General features: G+C 30.1%; 2 protein-coding genes across 2 annotated transcripts; both read right to left on the bottom strand.

Annotated features, from left to right (window-relative positions):
* Positions 1 to 7,225: 7,225 nt before the first annotated feature.
* On the bottom strand, positions 7,226 to 8,030 carry LOC100305848 (proline-rich antigen homolog). The gene has a single exon (XM_014778169.3). It carries the CDS (start codon positions 7,783 to 7,785, stop codon positions 7,294 to 7,296), a length of 492 nt encoding a protein of 163 aa, XP_014633655.1. The 5' UTR covers positions 7,786 to 8,030; the 3' UTR covers positions 7,226 to 7,293.
* An 11,337-nt stretch (positions 8,031 to 19,367) lies between these two features.
* On the bottom strand, positions 19,368 to 20,431 carry LOC100783022 (pectinesterase inhibitor 10). Its single transcript, XM_006583833.4, has one exon. It carries the CDS (start codon positions 20,054 to 20,056, stop codon positions 19,628 to 19,630), a length of 429 nt encoding a protein of 142 aa, XP_006583896.1. The 5' UTR covers positions 20,057 to 20,431; the 3' UTR covers positions 19,368 to 19,627.

Raw genomic sequence — 20,431 nt, 5'->3', positions numbered from 1 at the left:
GGATTTGAAGCATTGAATTCCCTAACTTGAATAAATGAGGATGAAGTTGTGAACCTATGAGTGAGAGAAAAAGAAGAAAAGAAGAAAGATCGGAGAAATAAAGTTTTGTCTCTTCTTAAGTGTAGGGTTCAAGGTCATAGTTAATGGTTTATGACCTAGTGTTAGGGTGACTTTTAGTGTCCATGGATTAGTTGATATAGTAGGGTTAAGGTTTGTGCGACAGACATATAGACCAAGGTTGAGAATTAGGGCAAAAACAAGAAAAAAAATTACTAAGATTGGAAGATTTCAATCCATGAAAGCAACTTTTGGCACTTAGATTGTTATTTGTATCGGTTGTTTTGGTTAAAATAATGTTTCATTCCCATAATTTTCATATCAATGAAACCATTAAGATAACTTTTGGCATTAAAACACACATGACGACAACTCAGAAATACAACAATGAAAAACGCACATGACAACTACAAATCATTAAATAATAAAATAACAATCAAATAAATTGGGGGGTAGGTGGTTCTTCAAAACTCGATTCAAGGTTCATTGTTTCATCGAGGTATTCATCCAAACCCTCCAAATTCAAAGAGCTAGCAGAAATTGGTGGTGGATGTGCACATGTTTGTGTAGGTGTTTCTGTGGTGGTAATATATAACTCCAGGCATGTGAGCTTGGATATTTCTACGAACATAAAAATCATAGTCATTATGTCCTCATCATCGTGCAACATCTATGCCCTGTACTAGCTACAATCACCAAAAAATAATATAGGTAATAAAAAATGTATATCCTTGACCACTTTACCTTTTGGTAGACTAATCATGTTTCCAATAGCCTTCTTTAAGGCATCAAATGACATTTTATTGTCAAGTTGAACGATCTTTGGTGAATCGCTTACAGAAGTTGAACCATGTTTAGTTGTTATGATGACACCATCATAATACACAATCGCATTGACTGATGATAAAGTCATGGTTTAAGGTAGCAAAAAGGTTTATGATTGAGCTAATGGATCAGACTGCCTTAGTGTATATGGTATTTATAATATTTAATGGCTTGTCACATACACTTCAAAAAGAATGACCAAGATCTCACCGACAAAATGAATGGCCTAGATATCACCGATTGGAGCAAAGCACATTGAACGGCCAAGATCCCACCGACAAAATCAACGGCCAAGATATCACCGATTGGAGCAATGCATGTTGAATGACCAAGATCCCACCGACAAAATCAATGACCTAGATATCACAAATTGGTGCAACATAAGTTCAACGGCCAAGATCCCACCGAATGAATTATGTTACACTTAGATTTCTTTTCTATAAATGCAATGCATGTATTGTCATCATATATACTAACTCAGACTCACTTTCACTCATTCTCATATATCCCTCTTTAACTTCTTCTTGACGTTAGTACCAAAGCCTAAAGCATGGCATCTAGAGTTGGTCCTCTTCTTTGGAAACAATGCCTTCATATATATGAAGAATGGAGAAGTATGTAATACATTTTGTTTAATTGAATGTTAATTATGTTATGATTCATATATAATGATGTTGTTATTATTTTGATTTTTTAAGGTAACAGAAAATGTAATCTACTTGTATGCTCAAGCTATGCATTCTTCAGATCCAAAAATTGAACCTTTGTTGGTTCAAGTTAATTTTTCAGATGTTGCAAAGCTCATACAAGTTAAAGTCGATTGCGCTTTAGTGACTGCTTTGATTGAAAGGTAGAGACCAGAGTCAGACACGTTTCATCTTCTTGTTGGTAAATGCATAATCACCTTGGAAGTTGTTACTCTTCAACTGGGTTTACGCGTTGATGGAAAACCAATTACTGGCTCAACATATTATGATTGAGAACAAATGTGCTTAAAATATATAGGTGGTGTTCCCCCAAAGAATGCATTAGTGGGATCAACACTTAAACTAAAATGTTTAAAAGAAAATATGTTGACTCTCCTAGCATCACCCACACCACAACAATTAGTAGCTCATTATAAAGCATATATTTTAGGGCTGATTGGTGGGGTGTTGATGCCAGACAAGTCAGGGAATAAAGTTCACCTGATGTATCTACCCTTGTTAGCAAATCTTGTTCGGACTGGCCGCTATAGCTAGGGTTCAGTATGTTTAACACATTTGTACAGAGAAATGTGTAAGACTATTTATCCCACATCCGAAAAAATAGGAGGATGTATTGTGTTGTTACAGACTTGAGCATGGTATCGCATGTTGTTCATTCAACCAAGGGTCTAGCGATAACCGTCATATCCACTTGCAACTAGGTAAACAAAAATTTCTCAATCAAACAAATTCTATTTTTGGTAATGTATTTGACTAAACATATTAGATTTCACTAGATGGAGCAGCAAAGGCCTACGATTTTCTAGAATCTCACGGGATGATATGATAGGTTACAGGTCAAGATTCGACAACATGCATAACGAGGAGGTTGAACCATTTGTTTTTTGCTTTATTTATTCAAATGTCAATTACATTGTTTTTAAAATTACTAATGCAAATTATTTTTTCAGTTCCATTAAATGCCTTAATTACTTAGGTTTTGAGTCATTTATACTAGAAAAATGTATACAAGGATTCCAAAATATGAAGTGTCAGTCTATCTTTAAACTATTTTTTCCCGTGGTAGTATGACATCAAACTGACAGAGTCATGCTCTAATTTGGAATTTGTCAAGACATACCAAGTCTATCGCATAGTCTTTACAAAGTCCATTATAGTAACATGAGAGGACATAGTGACACAAATTAGGCAAAGGAACATCAACAGTGGATTTCAATTTGGAAGGAAAAATGCATATATATGTGTTAATTGAGCAACTAATTCTAGGAAAGATTGAACATATGAGTCACTACATAAATTGGTACCGAGCAAATTAAAAAAATTTCCTAACACAGTTTGCAACTCATCCAAACGTTATCATCACATCTTGTTTGGCTCCAAACATGAAAACTGAACAACATCTTCCACAACAAAGCCCACTAGTCGTTGCCAGCATGCATGATGAAGGACTACAACCACATGCTTAATCCTATGAATTTACATCACAACCTCATCATCATCAAGAAGATTATGGGTACAATGCACAATTCTTCAGTGCCAGAGAATAAGACTTTATGAGCAACCTCATGGATATAGATCTTCAAGCACCGGAGTTTGCTTATGCATACATGTAAAGTATGCTCATACCTTCGTTTGCATTCTTTCACCAAAGTATTGCCAACAATTCTTCCATTAATGACTTCGTCCAAGAAAAACAACTTGTTATTTCTAATGAACAACTTGAATCACAAGAACATAGACGAATGCGTCGACAACCGACAACCTCTCAGATGTGGAACTGTTGGGCCCAGACAACATTAATTACTTGCCCTTATTAATTGTGTCCTATTATGATGATTGTCAGTTTGCCCTTGTTAATTAAATGAACAATGCATTAATTGACTGACCACTTCATTTTTCTAATACAAATTGACTAAACATTCATTTCTTTAGGACGATTTGACCCCATGTTGCTTTTCCCCATACGATTTGACCTCACATTGCTTGTTTCGAGACGATGTGATTGGACAATGTTTTCTACAAGACGATTTGACTGAGCACTGCTTTTTTTTAATTGAGCAAACCAAACATAATTAATTAAGACTCAATCTAAATTTTTTATATTGTCAGTGTGATCTCAACTGTTGGTATAAGTCACAATAGAATAATAGATCATCTAATATATATATAGCAGTAGGGGTTTGATGCAACTCAACACCTTTCTTTGATATTCACCATATTGCTTAAAACATGAAAAGTGTATAAGCTCTTGTGTATTTTGATGTTGACATTATTCCATCAGATGAAGGGATAATGTTTGAAAGTCCAAGTGATCCTAAAGTCATCACAATAAGTGAGGACATGCCATTTGGTGCCTTAAGAAAGACATTTTTTTACTCCAACAAAGGTTGCCAAATTTTAATAAATCTTTTTTACTATCAACCAATCTATGTAGGTGATGATTTTGTTGCATACGACTGTATGAAGCTCAAATGCGACGACGATGTGAGAAAAATATTTTTCATCTATTCATAATTTAGTACCAAAGGTCCGATTGAGTTGAATATAACTTTTGAAGGTTCTATAGATGAAATCCTTATCCTGCTACGCAAACCCAGGAAACCAAGAACGACTGATGAGATAATTGTTCTGATGCTTGATGACTATATATACTCATTGCGCAAACTACTTGTTATTTTTTTAGAATAAACTTGTAATTCATCATTGGAATTTTGTTGTTGCTTTTTGTTAAAGATTCCCTACTTTAATTGTGTTAGTCCCACAAGATTATGATGTTTACCTGAGTTTTATTTATCTAAGTCTTTTTTTTTGTCTTCTTTAATCTAGATAAACTTGGTTTCATTTAAGGATTAATTATTTTTTTAAAATACTATTCTAGATAAATTATATTTAAGTACTCATAGTTATATCAATCGTCGATGCATGCTATTAAAATTAAACATGTTTTAGTTATTTAATTGTTTAGGTAAAAGCATTAGATCACTTAAATATATACAGTTTTTATATAAATATGTAACTAAATTATATTTATAATGAGTATTTAAATATTTTTTAAAAACCAAAAATAGGTTTAATTTTTTAAAACTGAGTTTTAGAAAAAACCACCTTATGAAATCAGTTCCTAATTTAGAAAAAACAAATAAAAACGACATTATGAAATCAGTTTCCCAGCTGATTTCATAACATGTGAACAAATTATAGGTGAGAAATCAGTTTGAAGGAGAACGATTTTTCACTTAAACTATGTTTTATATTATTAGAATAAATATTTTGAGTTGTATTATTTAGGTAAATATTTAATTTATTTGTATCATTGGGCTAAACCGTGTTTATCCACGCTTTTGAAGGCCTTGTGCCTAAGTTTTCTTTTATCTTTTTATTGTAGAGTAAATTACATTAGTTATTTATGAGAGTTTGTGAAATTATATAAATTTTTTTCTTTTTTATTTACTCTACACTAACCTTCCTTACTATTTTTTATAAAAAAATGTACATCGACACTATGTTGTATATTACAATAATCTTTCTTTATTGTTTAAAAAACATTATGCAGTTCTTCCCTATAAAAAAAATCTTGCTATATATAAATGTTAAAATAAAATAACATAAATTTGTGTAATTTCATAAAATTTTAAGAATTATTAGTGTAATCTATTCTTTATTTTATTTTTTTACCTTTCAAAGATTGATTCATACTAACAATAAGGACACTGGTGTTCAAGAAGAAAAAACTCAACCTAAAAAAAACCTTTTAACAAGAAGATTTTTCTCCTTGAAAATGATGAAAAATATAAAGCTAAGAAATAATAAAATGTTTCATTTTTCTTTTACAAGTTCATATATATTTTACTCGAATTAGATAAGTCTAAATGATTGACAAAATTCTCTATTTGATTATTTCACATAACTACGCATTTAAGGTTTAAACTTAAAATTATCTATTATACTAAAATCTTTTGTCAATTAATTCGCATGTTTGATGGTAAAAAAATTTGGTTAAATTAATTTTTTAACCTTTTTATTTACATTACTTAATTTGGCCTCTCTATTTTTAAAATGCTTAATTTGATCCTCCAATGTAAAAAAAAAGTTCAATGTTGCTTTTTTGTCCAATTTTATTAACCTTGGTAGTGTCAATTAGGATAGAAGTACACCATTGAATACCAAATTTTGAAATTTTTAAAAATTTGAAGTATCAAATTGAGTACTTGACATAAAAATATAAACAAATAAAAATAAAATTATCACAAAAGGGAGAAGAAGGAATTATCTAATAAAAAAATATTAAGTAAAAGAAAATCCAAATTTATCAAGATAGCAGAAAAAAATAAATTATCTAGATGAAAAAGTAATAAATATGAAGTTAAATTACTCTCTTTTTTCACTATTTTATTTACATTATTCAATATAATCCTTTCATTTTCTTAAAAAATATTCAATTTATTCTTTTAATTTTCAGAAATAGCCAATGTTGTCTTTCTATCTAAATTGACACTAACAACATTAATGAAGCCAAACGGAAGGATAATATTGAATCATTTTTATAATTAATGCACAGTTGAGCACTGACATGCGTGGAAATTTTAATTTTTCATAAGTCAGGTTTTTAATATTAAAATGGTCAAGATTTAGAATTAATCTACTACTAATATGAAGAACTTTTATTCATTGAACATTGGTGAACTGATCAACCTTCGACGAAAGGATGTGTCAGAATAATTGAAATTAAACAATTTCAACAAAGCTGCATTTAATTTGAAAATTCTTGTAACCAAAGCCTTACACTTTTTATTGACAGAAGAAAATGGTAGCACCCTTTACGACTTTTACTTCTTTTTGTTAAAGGAGAACCATATATAAAATTAACTTCGATTTTCTTCATTTGCTAATTTTTACATTCATCTTATTCTTAATTTTATTTCTCTCTCTTTTTGTTATTATATTACCTACAAAATATATTTTTTCTTCTCTTTTTTAGCTTTTTCTTTTCTTATTTTTGATATAAAATTAAGAACGATCAACCAAAGTAGAAAGTGGAGAAAAATAGAACGAAAAGAAGGAAGAAATTAATTAGAAGGACAACAGCATATTCAACCATCCAAAGCAGGTGACACATATAGGCATATAGCAGTGGTGAGTGGTGACACTATCCTAATTATTATATCATTCAGACAAAACTACTCAAAACCAACAACATTTTAATTAAATTTACAATCAATTACATTACATCATCTAACACCAAGCAAAAATTTTTGTTCTTATCATTTTTGTTTTTTCTCTTTACAACCTCTTCTAGTCCAAAATTCATCTAATTTTATGTCCTCTGTTTTTCCCCTTCCCATTATCATTTTTGTTTTTTCTCTTTACAACCTCTTCTAGTCCAAAATTCATCTAATTTTATGTCCTCTGTTTTTCCCCTTCCAATGCAGAACTACATGCACATAAGAACTCACAGCCACAAACAACAGATATAACATATTTTTCTCAAACATAACACAAACGTGAATAAACTACCATTAAATTTACCCACTAAGATCAGCCTAATAACGGAGAATTTAGATAATATGGATAAGGTTATAAATTCGAACTTCAGCGGGAGCATTATATATATTAAAAAAAAATCTTAAAAAATACCATTAAATTAACAAGCATTAAATTAACTGTTTAGATATTACATGAAGATTTTGATCATGATTCATGAGAGTTATACAAAGAGAAGAAGCAAAGATGAAGATAATAGACTAGTAATACCAACCATCCCTGTCCATTTGTACATAGTGGTTGTTGATGCTGAATTGTCTTCTGGCTTGTGAGGAGGCTTTCTGTAGTAGAATGGAAAGTAGGGTAGAATAGGGTCCGGTGGTGGTGGGCTGCCAAAACCACCACTACCGCTACCGCTACCGTCGTTGCTGCCAACACCACCGCCGCCGCCGTAAGGTGGTGTGGGGTAATAAGGGTAATTCCCAGAAGGTGGTGGATATAGTAATCCGGGTTGAGGTGGTGCTGGTGGAACAGTGGAACCACCTGAAGGAGTGGTGGGAGTAACCGTTCCAATGGGTGGTGGGTAACACGGATAAGGGCATGGAGGGTTGTCGGTTTTTGCGGTTGTCGGAAAACAAAGGAGTATAATTGAGAGCACGATGAGAGTAGTGGATGTTGTTGTCGTTGCTGGGTTTTTTGGGTGTGTGGAGGACATGTTTGGATCAAAAAAAGAGAAAAAAATAATGGGGTGGAGGAAGGAACCAAGTGGGTGTGACTTGTGGGTGTGAAAGTGAGGGAATGGAAAGAAAGGAGTGAGTTTGAAGAAATGTGTGTGTGTGTGTGTGTGGTGGTCTTATTGGATGGCTACGGGTGTTTTGTCATATATCAGCAATGGAAAGGAAACAATGCTAATAGCTAAGGATTGAAAGTGAAGTTATAGCGACTTGGATGTAATTATTATGAGCAAGGAGAAGTCAAGCATGTGCCTTGGAGATATTAGAATTTTTGGTCATGGTAATTAATAACTCTATTCAAATGAGCTTTGCTTTAGTTAGTTAGTGTGTTTTTTTAGGTTTAGCTATTCATTGTTCTTAATCATAATGATTAAGAAAACTTCAATAATAAATTTAGTTTATTGAGTTGTTAGTTATTATTACATACCCTAATGTTATTCCTTCTCTTTTATAATTTTTTTTTCCTTTTATAAGCAAATTTTGATAATTTTGTTTTATTTAATGAAATTATGGTCAAAATACTCTTCATTTAATAAAAAATTTATGTTTAATATTAAATTTCAATAAAAAAATATTTTTTTAATTAAAAATGACACAAGCTAATAAAATTAATTAATTTTCGTAGTAAGTGTGAAATTAATTATTTTTCTTTTATTTAAAAGAGAACGGAGTAAGTAACAAATAGATACCAAAAACAGTTTAGTTGCATTTAATTGGGCAGAGGAAAAATCAAAGTGGAGTTGGTGATGCTACAGGGCAGCAAACTCTTCATTTGCGGCATTAGAAATTAAGATTAGGATAAAAAAAAAAAAAAACACTTGTGTTTTTTGCTTACAAAGAATAATAATGATTGCACATGATATGCCTACGACAAAAAGGAAGGATTCATAACAAAACCCATGATGTTATAAAATACGATTCAACTCTGGTCTGAACTGATTATAAACAGAGGGAGGGAGGGGGGAGGTGTTGTCAGTTGGTTCAATAGAAAGAAACTTCCAATTTCAATAATTTTCATATGTTATTTCAAGCATCTTTAAAATTGAATGAAATTGCTTAATTTGACAGGTCACAGCTAGCTTCAACCAACCTTTTAGTCTAAAAAGTAATATAAAAAATAGACTCTTGCTACATATGCCTTGGGCCTTCAAGAATTATGTTTCTTCGAAATTAGAAGTAATTAATATATTTAGCCAGGCCTACCTGACCAGTGGAGAATATTTCTAGGAATTAAAATTTTATTTGCACTAGCATATCCATGGCTAAATCGAATTTGAACTATATGTACTTCTTTTTGTTTTAGCTGGTTTAAAAAGTAACAATACTAAATCATTTCTCGGGTATATGAACTTCGATTTAGTGTCTTTCCTTCAATTAATACTAATTCATTCAGCCATATTAGCTAAGTTCATTTTTATTTATTAAGCTAAGTTCAAAATTTTAGCTAATATAATTTCACTCAAGGGACATGCACTTGTTATGGAGTGATGAACAAGACCAAAACCCAATCAAGAAAAATGAAACTATTAATTTGAAGAATATATGTTAATAGATGAAATCTTAAAGTCCCTCCCAATCCAATATATGTTAATTGATGAAATTTTAAAGTCCCTCCCAATCCCAAACTCCCTTTGTGATTTTAGTACATCCTTAATATTTGGGTGAAAATAATAGTATCAAAGCAAATCATGACTCGTATATATGGTGATATGATATGCCGAGTATGCTAAGTGTTTGTCGAGCAAGCAATAATGGATAGACGATGACATTATGGACTATATATCTTTTCATCAATCAACAAGCCAACACAATTTTATTTACCATAAAATGCATGCAATCAACGCAGCATCCTTAATCGTTAAGTTGAATTAACTTTGAATGATCAATATAGTTTACAAGTAGTGCGGCCATTATGCCTTTTCAATCTTAACTGGCAAAGTTAGCTCCAGAAAGTAATTTAGGTTTTCTTTTGGAGGAGTAAACATCAAATCTCGATGACATCAAATGACAGTAACTGCTGCTGGTTTTGATTGCTTTTGGTTGTTATGTGTCTCCTAAATGAAAAGGATGCTTATCCTCAACGAAAGACAATGAATGGAAGTTCTTTTTTATCCTTTTTTCAGATAATTTATAAGATATATCTGTGCTTTGATTTTTCAAAGGGATCATGGTAGCAAGAAGCCAAGAACATACTACTTTCTTAGTTACATGATGCTCACTTTAATTTGTATGCTGTAATATTCATTAGTCACTAGTAAGGGAAGTTTATCTCTAAATGAATAGCAACTATACTCCCTCAACACTTTTATAAAAATGTGATATATTAAAGGATAAAAGTATAGGATAATATATACAATCGTGAATTTAATGGTAAAATATTTTTATATTATTATTTAATCAAAAATTATTATTATTATGTGACTTTTAAAATAATTATTATAAAATAAATAAATTTATTATACTTGAGATGCCGTTATAAAGTTATTTTAGACTCTTAATGCATAGATTTTTTTCCTCAAGAAATATTATATTTTTAAAAAAATAACACATATATTATCATTTTAATTATAAATCATTATTTAAATTATGTTAAGATAATTATTTTTTTAAAATTAATAAATTTATCATATGATAATTATAATAAGGTAACTGTATAAAAGATTTTACAATGTCTGTCCATAATTCTTTTTCTATCAAAAGTTTATTTAAACTTTTTTAAAACTTTAAAACCCGTTATCAATATAGCTTTTTTTTTAATCTTTTGTTCATAAAATCTTTTTCATTGAAAGTACTCTTTGCCGAATAATGGAAGACCAAAAGCTATCTCGAGCCCCGGTCTTCACGCCCTCGTATGTAAGTGGGATATTTGCATAATAAATTTTAAGAAATGTTTGCATGGTACGAGTATAATCTTTTATTATTATATTTTCATTTTAAGTGAAATTAATTGATATACTCCAAGGTTTTATTATAATATAACTAAATACAATTTAATAAATTTTAGTTAATACAAAATATATTAGAAATATGACAAAAATATATATATTTGTTGATGCTCGAGATAGATTACAGACTTCTTTCCGTTTAAGGAGAAAAATAATATAACAACACAACCCCCACAAAATATAATATGCTTCTCTTTTCTTTTTTATAATGAAATATAATATGCTTCGGATGGACCAAGTTACAAATCTTTCATCACAATTTTTATGAACGAAGCTACAAATTAAAGTACAAACTCAGCGTACTCTGTACTGTTGTAATTTTTATTATAAATAAAGATGCAAACTCTAAGTTCAATTTTGTCATTTTTCATTTTTATAATTGTCTAATTCTTCAATACGGTTGTCTTAAGCACAATTATTTATTTGATAAACAATTACATTCATATACTATCATTGAATTAACTATACTTTAAAAAGATCAAATATTAGTTATCCAAATAAGAACTAGGATGAAATGGTCCCAACAACATTATAGACTAAAAGTTCAGTTTCTTTCATCATAATAGAGACCTAGTTATTACTGTTATTGCATCTAAATGTAGATTAGTTATGAACTTTTCTAGGTAGAGATACTTGGTTTTGATTAAAACAGGGTTGTTTCGAGGACTGGAAGAATCAAATCATAGAGGAGCATGTGGACAATATTACAAATGAAGCTAGTGTCCAATTTGCTGACTTCACTAGTGTAATTCAAATCACCAAAACCCATTCCATACGCAAGAAAGAAAATTGAAGAACAGCTGGAGAAAAAAAATAATGTGTGAGAATGAATGATTAGACGCGTGCCCCATAACGGAAACACCATGTTGTGTCACATAGCCTAACTTTGTTGGCTGCTACAATTTCTTTTTTATTAACAAAAGTTTAAAGTGTAGAAGAGTTAAGTTCTAACAGGTGGTCAGATTCATTAAATATTGATAGAGGTAATAATATTTACAAATTACTTATCAATAAGATTTTTATATCGATAGCAAAAATTAAATATATTTTTTTAAATATAAATTTATTTTTTACCAATTGAATCGATCTTTGTTGGTGTTGTCTCTTATAATAAAAGAAAACTACAATGCCTAATACTTTAGTGTTCAATATTTGACCCAATTGTCTACATTGTTCAAATAATTGTGAATTTGGTATTCCTATGCTTAATGAGAATTATTAGTCCCAAATATTAAGTAAAACGCATTAGGGTTAAAAAATATGATAACATCAACGAAATTAAAGGTGAATTAGGTGGTGTACTAATTTTAGTTTTACTGAATCTCATTGTGTCGGTGGAAAAAGGCCATGTAGTTGGTTTCTTGTTCCTAAACAGACACTTATTTGACGGGTGATAGTGGTTATAGCTATCAATGTACGTATGATTCCAAATCAGTTGAACATCTTCAAAAGATTTTATTTAATTGTTTTGTTTTCTTCTTTGGGTTCATGCACATGTCCCCGACTGCACAAGATTCCCATGCCAATTATATATATTAAGTGAATTAAAAAATTGTAAAAAAGAATTCCAAATTGGTAAAAAAGAAAAATTGTAGTAAAACTTCTAACTTTTTTATGGATAGTGAATTAAAAAATTAAGTGGCTCTTTGATTTTTCTTTTTGTTTTTTTATTACTATTTTCTATTTAAAAATGAAAAACGAAAATATTATTTTAAAAGAATAGCTTTTAAAATTGCTTTCAAAATTAACTTCTTTTCGCAATTAGTTTTTTAAAATAAAAAGGCCAGAACATTTCTAGGTTATTTTCGTTTTTTATGATTACTTTTCTATTACTCATGTTATTGTTTGTACTTTTACATCTTGTTATATTTCAATTTTCTAAAACTTATTTAAAAATTGTCTTTAAAATCTAAAAAATAAAAACACAATCAAACACATCCTATTTAATTCTTCTAGATTATATTTGATTGACTATCAAGATCTTTAAAAATATTAAATCTATATCAATTTTTAAAACAAAATTTCAGTTAAAATTAATAAAAAAAAAAAAAACACGAGTCTTGCTAATCAATATCTCAAAGGCATTGGTTAAAGGCTACCCAAACTCCAATCCTCACCACTAAAGGTGTGTTTAGGACAATTGATAAAATTAGATTATTTCAATAATAAATTATATGCATAATCGATTATTCTTATAATTGATTATAATCATAATCAATTTCTGTTTGGGTAAGTTTGCTTAAAAGTGATTTAAAATAATTAATTTTGTTTGGATACAACAAAAAAACAGCTTTTACATAGTAAAATAGTATAAAAATAGCTAAAAAGAAAAATAAGCTCTTAAAAAATAATTCCAAGCTACAAATTTTCAGCTTCATAAAAATAACTTATTTTTCAAAGAAAAGCTTTTTCTAAATTTTAGTTAGATCCCAAACATTCAACTTATTTTGGAAACAAATTATTCCCTTTGTTCTATTATAATTGTCGTCCTAGGTTGATTTATACATACAAACAAAATAATAATAAATAAATAAAAAAAGTAATAATTTAACAAAATTAATCTTATATCATCATTAATTCATTTATAGATTGTGTTATCCACCTTTAATGTTATGAGATATAAGTAAAAAAAAAGATAATTAATATTACATTGAAAAATTAAAATTGATAATTATTTTGAAACAATTTTTTTTCCTTACACAACAATTATAACGGGACGAAGAGAATATTTTCTAAGTCAACTCCAATGGGTTTAGGAAGTTTTTGTTTAAAATTATGTTGAGGTGTATTGAAAATCATAGCACAAATGCACTAATAATAATTTTTTTAATAAAAATGTTAATTTTTCATTTCTTAACCAATGGACTTAAAGTATTGGTTAACCTTTTCCTAAAAAGAAATTATAAAATTACCACTAAATGTGTGAACATTTTCCAATAGATATTCGAACCTTGGTTCATCATGCTATAGGAGACTAGCCCTTTCCACTAGACTCAACCCTTTTTGGTAGCTGCTTATATCTTTTTTACCTAGGTTTAGTAATTTGATTATAACGTTATAAATTTAACTTGTTTGAATGAATCAAATTATGATTTTAAAAAAAGTTCAATTTTCAATGGTGATAATTTATATATTTAATTTATTTTTAAACTTGAACAAGGAATATAAAGATTAAACCCTTAAAATGAACTTCAATAGAAATTTAGTTAGAAAGTTTCGTACGGTGCATTTTTTGAATAACTATATTATTGGTATGTGATAATTATTGTACATACTTGTATTTACACTCCAAATTCACAACAATTATCTCACTATCTATTTATTGCTATACTTGATCCTATTTAGTTAGGATTTACTTGGTATTAAGAGTAAAAAAAATTTATCTAGTTAATTATAGGAAATTTATTAGGATTTTATGTGTTTTTGCAGAAACTTAGTGCACTTGGAAGAAGAGTTGAAAAATAGAGAGTGAAGACTGCTCACATAGCGAGATGATCTGACCGTTTAGCAAGAAAAATCATTTAGAGGAGGACATGTGGCAAGTAATGGCTAATCGAGAACTTTTGTTCACTTAGCAAGGCTGCTCTTGAGGAAGCCACGCCAACATCACCAAGGCCGCTTAACAAGCATATGCTTGCTAAGCGAAGCAACCTCTTTCGAAGAAGTTGAATTAATGTTAGATGGAATTTGGTTAGTGAGTTATTCTGCTCACTAAGCGAGGGATACTTTTATGCAAAAAGAGAAAACAAAGATTCTACACATATTTTAAGGCACCTTGTCATTGGAAGACAAAGAAGCATATTTTTGGGGTCTTGTGTTGCGGTTGTTGTAACACCATTCTACCCCCAAGATACATATATATACTTGTAATATTTTCTAGATACGTTCGTAACAAAATTTAATTAAAAGGATGTATTGACTTAAAAAAATGCTTATTTCATGGTAAGAGAATTACATGTCAAATATTTGTAAACTTAAAAAAAATCAATAAATAACCTAATTTCATGTTAAACAAATCTTGACACTCCAAAGTTCATACAAACCATATCAAATAAAATATGTGAAAAACTACTCATTAATTTAATCCTTAGATAAATGAATAAAACCTATCTTCCAATGTTTTATTGTTTTAGAGAATTCATAACCCTAAAATTAATAATAATATATAGTGAAGACCTAAATCTCTCATGTAGTATAATTATCATTATAACCTTATAGAAACTCATGCTGCCACCCCGTTCAACCACATCATCATCATTCTTCTCAGATCTGACTCCACCCTCCCCACCTTCTGATCTGAATCATCATCATTATTCTCATATTTGAATCATCATCGTCATGCTTGTTCTTCTTAGATCTTTTATCACCATAGGGTCCGACGAGTCTCTATCTCTTATGAACAACATTTTCACTCATTGCTTCCACACAAAAATGTCGTGATTCAGTGATGGGTCTGCGAGCAAGGTTGACATTGGGACGAAATCGAGAGAGCGTCATCAGTGTGGGTTTGTCGCGGGAAGTAGTTTATGAACCAGAATCTCGATATGCGCGATTTAGCATGTGAAGCTTTGCACTAGTCATGCTTCCACCTACATCGAGCATGGTTTGGCGTTGCAATGACATAATGCTACTCTGCGCTCGTGGTGGAGCCTTGATTACTTTTGACATCAAAGTGTTGGTCTCATGAGTTCGTGAAGCTAAGATAACTGTGCACTCCAACATCAGTTTCACCCCTTCTTGATCCAGGTCGCAACTCCACCCTATGGATATTTTAATGTGAAATAATTAATTTAAAATAGTGATAATTTTTAATTATAATTATTTTAAAACTTAAAAGTTAATGGAACATTAATATTTTTAACAAAAAATTGAAAAAGAAACAAAATCAAATCCTTTTAAAAACATAAATGATTACAATGAGATTTTAACACTTAATGTAGAAAACATAAAAATATTAAAATATAAAGGATTAAAAGTAACATTTAATTCAAAAAAATATCTTGAGAAAAGTGTATGAAAATATAAGTATAAAATAGATTAAAATTGTTTTTTTCCTCAAAAATTGAAAATGTTCATCTTTTTGTCTCTACAAAATTTTTAGTATATATTTTTTTTCTCATAAAATTTAAATGTATTATTTTTGGTCTAAGATTTGGTTGTATCCAAATCTATATTATAATTTTTTACATGTAAATGTAATTTTTTTATATAGGCTATACAGATAACTAAGACAAAAAAAGTTAAATATATAGATTTAAATATTCAAATCTTGTTCTAGATCAAAGAATAACACTATTTTTACGAGGATGAAATAAACTTACTAAAAGTTTTATAAAAATATATTTTTTTTAATTTTATGAGGATGAAAAATATATTTAAACTTAAAAAATACTTTGAAGTTTAACTTATCATTTTTCCTCTTTTGTATTAGATGCTACTCTATTCCCAACCTTAACTTGAGCATAGCAATTAGCACCATTTTTTAAAAGATCTACGGGCACGTGAATAATTTATTTTGTAACGTTACCAATGTCCACTTTTATATATCAACGATGATATACAACACATGCATCATTCAAGAGAAAATAAGTGCAATATGTCTCCTGAATCTCATATTTACCAAGCCTATAATTCTTTGTTACTAGGCGGGAACAATTAGTTTTATTATCTGCACCCAAAAAAGACAAGCAAAAAATAGAGCACTCCATATGCACTTTGATGCAGGTCATACACAACGCCCTAAATTATTACACCTTGGAACGTAGGTGCACCAGTTTCAATCACACCTAATATTAAGTGATGTCTTCTCAAGCCAGTCCTCAACAGAGTGTTGCAAACAAATGAGGTTAAGCTACCATAATCGTTACCACTAAACTTATTTGTTCTTTTTTAATGAATGTCGTTAGTGATTTATAAAGGGTGGCGGGATTTGTCTGAATAATGCCAATTGAGCAATTATAGAAAATTCTAATTGCACACCTGTATTTTTATACACAATTCCATTTTGCTATACTTATTTTATATAATTAATCAACTTTTAAATAATAATTAAAAAACATCATAAAAAAACTTACAAGAGTCAGAATAACTAGCTGGGTTGATTAGCCAATATAAATTGTTAACCACTATAACAAAGTGCCAAAAAATGAAAAAAGGTATACGAAACAATTATCCATAACTACTTAATCACTGCTTATGTGAAGGCGTCTAAGCAATATGCTTCCATTCATCTGAACTTTTACTTGTTAAACGTGATGCAATTATATCAAAAATAGAGAGTAATAGATTGTACAGTAAACGAATTATTAATCACAGGGAATACAATGCCGGTGATCAGTTCTATTAGTATCAAGAGTGTGAGTGAAAGCTCATCAATAATTTCTACATCTAACATATAATCAAATATAAGTTACTTTATTGTATTTAAATGGACAATGTGTAATTGGTTAGTTGATGAAATAAGAATGCAAAATAGCATAGCAAACAACTTGTTTTTGGTTTAGAGACATTTTGTCCTATGTTATGAAAAGTAAAAGTACTCCTCTTTTGGATAAACATTCCAAAACAGTAATTTATTAGTACTGCTTAAATGCATTACTTCACTAAACAATTTTAGTGGGGTATTTTCAAATTTGAATAGAACTCAAGGACAAGCAAAAAATAGTTATAGACTTAACTCATTTGATTCTGTCATTTATGCAACCTATAGAACTAAAAGCCGTGCCCCATTGAAATTTTCCCTGCTGGAATTTTCTTTAGTGGGGTGATAGGGATGAAACAGTGAAAAGATGTAGACATATAGGCTAAACTTGCCAAACATCAACAATTAATGGGTCCCCACTCTATGCATGTTGGTGCAACCGAAGTTTATGTTTCAAGCCACTGACATAAATGACTCATTTGATTTCACAAACATGAATTGAACTCTGACATCAAGATCCAAAAGATTATTATTCTTTAAGGTCACTACTACTCCGCTTTCATCCACTTAGAAAACGATAAAGATGAGATTGCACATTCAACCGTGGCTTGTCTAAAGAGTTTAGTCCTCTCTGCTTGTTTTTTTTTTAAAAAAAATTGATTAACCTTTTAATAAAGATAATTATAGGTTCTGATACAGAGCTACTGTTACGTAATAGATAATGAACACTAATTAATCTTACGTAACTATATCGTTATTTTATGATTAATTTGTAGGAACAAATCATCCTAAATGTTAAAATTTCTCTCTAACACTGTCAATATTAAACAAAAATTCAGAACTTTCTTTGGCCAGGTATACTTGAAGTCTTAAAGAAATATTCAATGAGTATAACAACATGTTTTGAATTTGTGATTGAATGTGTACATAATGGCCTAAGTTTGGTTCTTACATAAAACATCACTAAAAAGGAATAAAGAGCTTTTAGTGTAATTAGAACTGGAGAGATTAGTCATAATTGATTCAAAGTATCAAAATTTGTAAAAATACTTTAGGATTTCACCATAAAGTCAAAGATTTTAATTATAATTCTAATTCATTCCATAACATTATCCAAAACAGAGAAAATTTGTCTCAAGTTATAGCGAACTTCCCTTGCAACTAAAAATATATTTGGTAAAATAAAACTTGAGTAATATTATTCTTATAATTTAATTTTCTCTTTATCTTTCTCTCTGTTACATTACTCATCTTATCTCACAATTCTACTCTTTCTATTTCTCTTTTAAATTGTAAAAAGTAATATAAAAGTGTTATATGAGATCAGCATAATTATCCACAAGGCTTTAGTGAATGTTTCCCTCATATGTTGTTCACGAGCTAGCATTACTTTTATTGGCTCTTTTTCTAATTAAATTTAAAAATAACAACTGGAAATTGAAAACCTAATTGGAGTTAATGCATCTCTTATTTCTGCGATCCATTATTTGGCATGTGTTATTTGTATAGATAGGCTACGCGGAACCAAAGAACCATTATTAGCAACAAAGCGTGGACCCTTCAACAATGAACTTTGTGTATAATTGAGACGGCAATGTGAAAGCAATGGTATGGAGCTAATGAAGGTGGTGGATGATCCGTTGTATTCAACATAATTAATTGATATAGGTCAACAATTCAACATTATTTATTTTAATAATGCAGAAATTGCAGCTACACTCGATTTAGATCAGCACCCACTTTCTTGTTTGATCCATCAATAACCATTCATCCCTTTTTTCACATTTCGGGAAATTTCGTGGAAAATTAATATTGAGTTTAATTAGAATTATAATATAATTTTTTATTACACTATTATTTAATTATCGTGTTTTTCTATTAGTTAAAATTTATTAAAAATATTACAAGAGTGTATTAAAATATGTTACTCTCACATTTCTCTGGTTTCTAATTAATCGAGTTTGGGAAAATTGGGATTACCAGTGCATCTGAAAATTAAACTTTTAACATGAAAAAATGGAATTGAGCCCCATCCTCTACAGTTTCAAAAAGATATTGCATGCATATCTAATCACTAAAATTAATATAGTTTAGTTTTAAATATTAATATTAATTTACTATGCAATAAGATAAATAATAAATCCGAGTTCCACTAAAATCTGTAGAGGAACAAAATCCTCAGATGAGACACACAAAGTTTTCAAAAAAGGCGTTCTTTATAAATTTGACAGAGAATTACAAGAGAGATTGTGATCGCATAAAAAAGAAGAACAGAGCATGGTGTCAAACACTAATTACCGGTACAAAATTCTCTGTGCCGTACCATACGTAAAATCTTGATATTCATAACTATAACAATAACAATAACATCATAAACCATAAAATTCTTCCATTGTGTATTTGTGTTTAGAATGATCTGAATGATACATCGTTACTATTACCTTCTTCACAAGCGAATCACCAAAACGCAAGCGTGCTAAACAAGCCAACCAAAAGTGGCAACAACATGGTGGCAAAGCTCCGGCGGTGGCGGTGGCTGATGGCTCCGCTGAAATTCTCGTCGACGGGATACAAGTTCCCCGGAGGCCCGGTGATGTATATGAACGACGATGGTGGTGGTGGCGGACAATACTGAGAGGGTGGTTGTTTCTTTGGCGATGGCGGTGGTGGTGATGGTGGTGGTAGTACTGGTGGCGGTGGCGATGGATAAGTGGTACCACCACATGATCCACACTTTTCTTCAGTGCCGTTTGTGGCAGGCACTGGAGTCTCATCAAGTTTCCTTGATTCAACGCCGTTGACTGAAGAAGATGTGGAACAAATTAGGACAAGGAAGAAATTGAGGACCAATATTGGTGCCTTAATTTGATTCCCTTTGATCAACATAGTGGGTTTCAATTCAGAGATTGTGTGTTTGTGTTTGTGTGGGTGTGAATTCTGATTTGTGTGAGTGTGAGATTGATGAATTGGGAAAGAGAGATTTAGAGAAGTGAAGGTGAAGGATTTCTTACGTTAGGTGCATGGGAACTATAAAAAAAAAAAATTGGTAAATTGACCTTTTGAGTTTATTTAGGGTAAGTACTTTTCTAAGATGAAATTTGAGTGAGCATATGGGGATATTGAGGCTTTTTTCTATTATGGAACTCTTCGCTTTCTCGGGTTTTCTAAGTAACTTATGGAATAAGGGAACCTCAATAACATGTGGCTTGTGTAGATTGTGAGCTCCACCACTTATAATATTAATACATTTTTATATAAAAA

Source organism: Glycine max, chromosome 7, assembly GCF_000004515.6.
Source record: "Glycine max cultivar Williams 82 chromosome 7, Glycine_max_v4.0, whole genome shotgun sequence".
Classification (NCBI taxonomy): Eukaryota; Viridiplantae; Streptophyta; class Magnoliopsida; order Fabales; family Fabaceae; genus Glycine; species Glycine max.
This window is presented reverse-complemented; position numbering and strand designations above follow the sequence as displayed.

Bases quoted from the DNA above. Each gene is read 5' to 3' on its own strand.
- LOC100305848 (XM_014778169.3), bottom strand. From the start codon at position 7,785: ATGTCCTCCACACACCCAAAAAACCCAGCAACGACAACAACATCCACT.
- LOC100783022 (XM_006583833.4), bottom strand. From the start codon at position 20,056: ATGTTGATCAAAGGGAATCAAATTAAGGCACCAATATTGGTCCTCAAT.